Genomic DNA, 3007 nt, shown 5'->3' with positions numbered 1-3007 from the left:
GTGTCCTGGTTTTATGTTTTTTTTTTTTTTTTTTTTTTTTTTTTTATGCAAAGGGACAGGAGATTCTGCCTAGGTGTAAAGTGATAAAAACACCTTGTTGGAGAGTCAGGCGAACCTGGGGCAATGTCTGACATTGTAATGGGGGGGCGTTCCCAGCAATAATTTACCTCTCTGCTCCCTCAAGAAAGATCCTGTTGACTCTGCTACAGGAGAGAGACTGGTGGGGCATGACCGGGGCAGTCCGCACAGCTGCTGCCCTCCACAATGTGTCACAGGGGAGGATAGGGTTCCAGGCGAGTTCAGAAAACCTAGCTCAGCCATGCAGCCAACAGAGGGTAAGCCAGCCTGCAGCCTGGCTTCTCACAGCATTTTCATCCCTCCTGCCCTGACATCTGAGCTCCAAGCTCCAAATCCAGCCTGTATTATATATAGCAAAGTTACCTTTATTTTACATCACATTTGGTATTCTGTACTTAGTCACCTTTCCATGTGATTTGCATTTGAAATGTTGTAAACTTGGTCAGTATTTCCATTAAAATATCAGGGCTATTGTTGTGTATATATTTTTTTCTTCCTAATGATTTTAAGGATGAGATTGGGGAACCAGCAGTTAGCGTGTGTCACTGAACTCCCACGTAGTCGACCTTGGTTCACGTCCCAGACCCGGTGGCTCAGAACTCACGCCGGGCGCATGTGCATGCGTGCCCAGGATCCCGAGAGGGGAATGGAGGAGAAGGGATTGCGGCGTGACCATCCCCCCTTGGGGGGTGATTTCTCGCTTTCTGTCTCTACGTCTCTGTCTGGCGAGCGCACATGCCCTATAGCGAAAACCTCTCAAAAAAATAAAAAAAAAAAAGGATGAGATTGAAATGTGAGCTTTCCTGGGATCTTCAGTGCTATGGGCCCATCTGCCATCTCAGATCAAATTCTTTTTCTGATGATAAGTAAAGTTTAGCAATATGCATTGATTAAAATGTGTATTAAAGGAGGCCAGGGTTACTGCTTGGCAGGGCATATTCTCTCCCTGCTCTTTAATATCCTGTGCGTGACCAGTTCTCCATGTTGCCAGGGGTCGGGCTGGCTGGGGGGGAGGGCAGTGGCGTAAGGGACCCCCCGCCGTCGTCCCTAATGACCCTGCAAGGTGCTCATCGTCAAACTTACATTGTATTCAGGAACTTGCCCTGCGGCCGCCAGCTCAGGCTAGGCCAGAGCCTGAAGAACACTGCGTCCAGCTTTCTGCTCCTGGCTCGAAGTTCAGGTAGCTGCCGGGCTTCCTGGATCGCGGGTGTTCCAAGAAAACCCTCCGGGGACTGAGGCGCCCCACGGACTCCGGAACCTTTGGTTCCAGGCCACGGATCGCGTCGGGGGGGGACCTTCCGGGAACCGGAGCAGGTTCGCGGTGATGGCGATGGCGGCGGCCCCGGCCCTGAAGCACTGGCGCACGACGCTAGAGCGGGTGGAGAAGTTCCTGTCGCCGATCTACTTCACCGACTCCCGCGGCAGGTGGGCCTTGGCCCGGGAGCCCGCCGGCTGCATCCGCGCGCCTCTGCCTTCTCTTCCGGAGGGAAACCCACGCTGCGGCCACTCGGGCCGCGGAACGAAGTGCCCACCGCGGCGGATGGGGCGGGGGTGCGGGAAGGGAGTGTGCTGCGAAGTTGCCAGGCTGCCCGGTGGGCGGCGGCTGGAGGGAAGGGGCGGCCTCCAGCGCGCGCCCACCGGCTCTTCCCGCGCCCAGGCTCTTCGGGGACAGCTGCCCGGTGGCCGCGCTCTCCAGCTTCCTCACGCCCGAGAGACTCTCCTATCAGGAGGCAGTCCGGCAGGACTTCAGCCCCGCGCGGGTCGGCGACAGCTTTGGGCCCACGTGGGTAACGCCCAACTGGGGGGCGGGGCCGGCGACCCAAAAAGAAGGGCCACCTCAAGGCCACGCCTCCACTGTCTCCGCCCCAGACAGAACAGTATCCTCTGCGGGATCGGGGATCGGCCTGGGTGACCCACAGCCTTCCCGGGACAGTACACTACACCTTGCCCGGCCCCTGGCCACCCTTTAGGAAGGACAGCCCAGGGGGCACCACTGGCCCCTGACTGCCTCTTTCCCTCCCCCACCTGGGTTCTCCATTCTTGTGTCTCAGAGCTGAATGCCTGTCATGCCTCAGGTCTTGGAGACTGCTCAAGCCCTGCTGACCCTAGATCTCAGGCGGTGTCAAAGGATGGGACTTCCACCCTCTGCCCCTCACCATGCTCTCCTGCAGGTGGTGGACCTGCTGGTTTCGGGTGGAGCTGACTCTCCCCGAGGCATGGGTGGGCCAGGAAGTTCACCTCTGCTGGGAAAGCGATGGAGAAGGCCTGGTGTGGCGTGATGGGGAGCCTGTCCAGGTGAGCAGTGCTGCCACATGCGAGCCCCGGTTCTTGGCGAAACCACGGCCTCCGGGCCTCGCCTGCAGGGTGGTTTTGGGGTCTCGAGCCTGAGTGGAGGGGCCTGGCTGCCTGGGCACCTGTGTGATTGGCCCCTAGTTTTCGGGAAGCTCACTTGTACGTAGTTCTTGCTTAGGTTTTCAAACAGTTCTAGATAGTATAAAGCGGAGCGCAGGCAGGCCAGTGGCGTGGTGGTTGAGGAGGCTAGATCCCACGTGGCCGACCACATGACTGGAGTCCTGGACCTGGCGGCTTGGGTCTCTCCTCACCAGGGAGTTTGCACATGTGCTCAAAGTTCCGAAAGGAGGGAGAGATGAAGAAGGGCTTGTGGCGTGATGATTCCCCCCGGGGGTGCTTTCTTGCTTTCCCGATTTCTCTCTCTCTGGTGAATGTATGCACTGTCTAGCAAAATTAAGGAAAAAAGAGCCTGGGCAACTTCAGCTGCCTTCCCCTGGAGTAACAGCTTCCGCTAGCACCTGGTCCCACCCCCATGTGTCATCACTGTTCTGCGTCTGCTTTGTGTGTCCAGCCATAGCAGGCCTAACCTTGGTGTCCTGGGGGGGGGGGGGGCCCCGGCCGGGTAACGAAGAAGAAA

At 57.6% G+C, this 3007-nt stretch overlaps 1 protein-coding gene across 1 annotated transcript in view; it reads left to right on the top strand.

Moving 5' to 3' along the window:
• Nucleotides 1–1391: 1391 nt before the first annotated feature.
• MAN2C1 (mannosidase alpha class 2C member 1) overlaps nt 1392–3007 on the top strand; it is a 12362-nt gene continuing 10746 nt past the window's right edge. The window contains 3 exon segments of the mRNA XM_006142581.3: nt 1392–1503; nt 1736–1861; nt 2250–2373. Of these exon segments, the coding sequence (XP_006142643.2) occupies nt 1403–1503; nt 1736–1861; nt 2250–2373 (351 nt within the window). The 5' untranslated portion in view covers nt 1392–1402.

Source organism: Tupaia chinensis, unplaced genomic scaffold (genome assembly GCF_000334495.1).
Source record: "Tupaia chinensis unplaced genomic scaffold, TupChi_1.0 Scaffold000078_1, whole genome shotgun sequence".
NCBI classification, from domain to species: Eukaryota; Metazoa; Chordata; class Mammalia; order Scandentia; family Tupaiidae; genus Tupaia; species Tupaia belangeri.
Note: the sequence above shows the minus strand (reverse complement) of the source record. Positions and strands in the feature narration are given on the sequence as shown.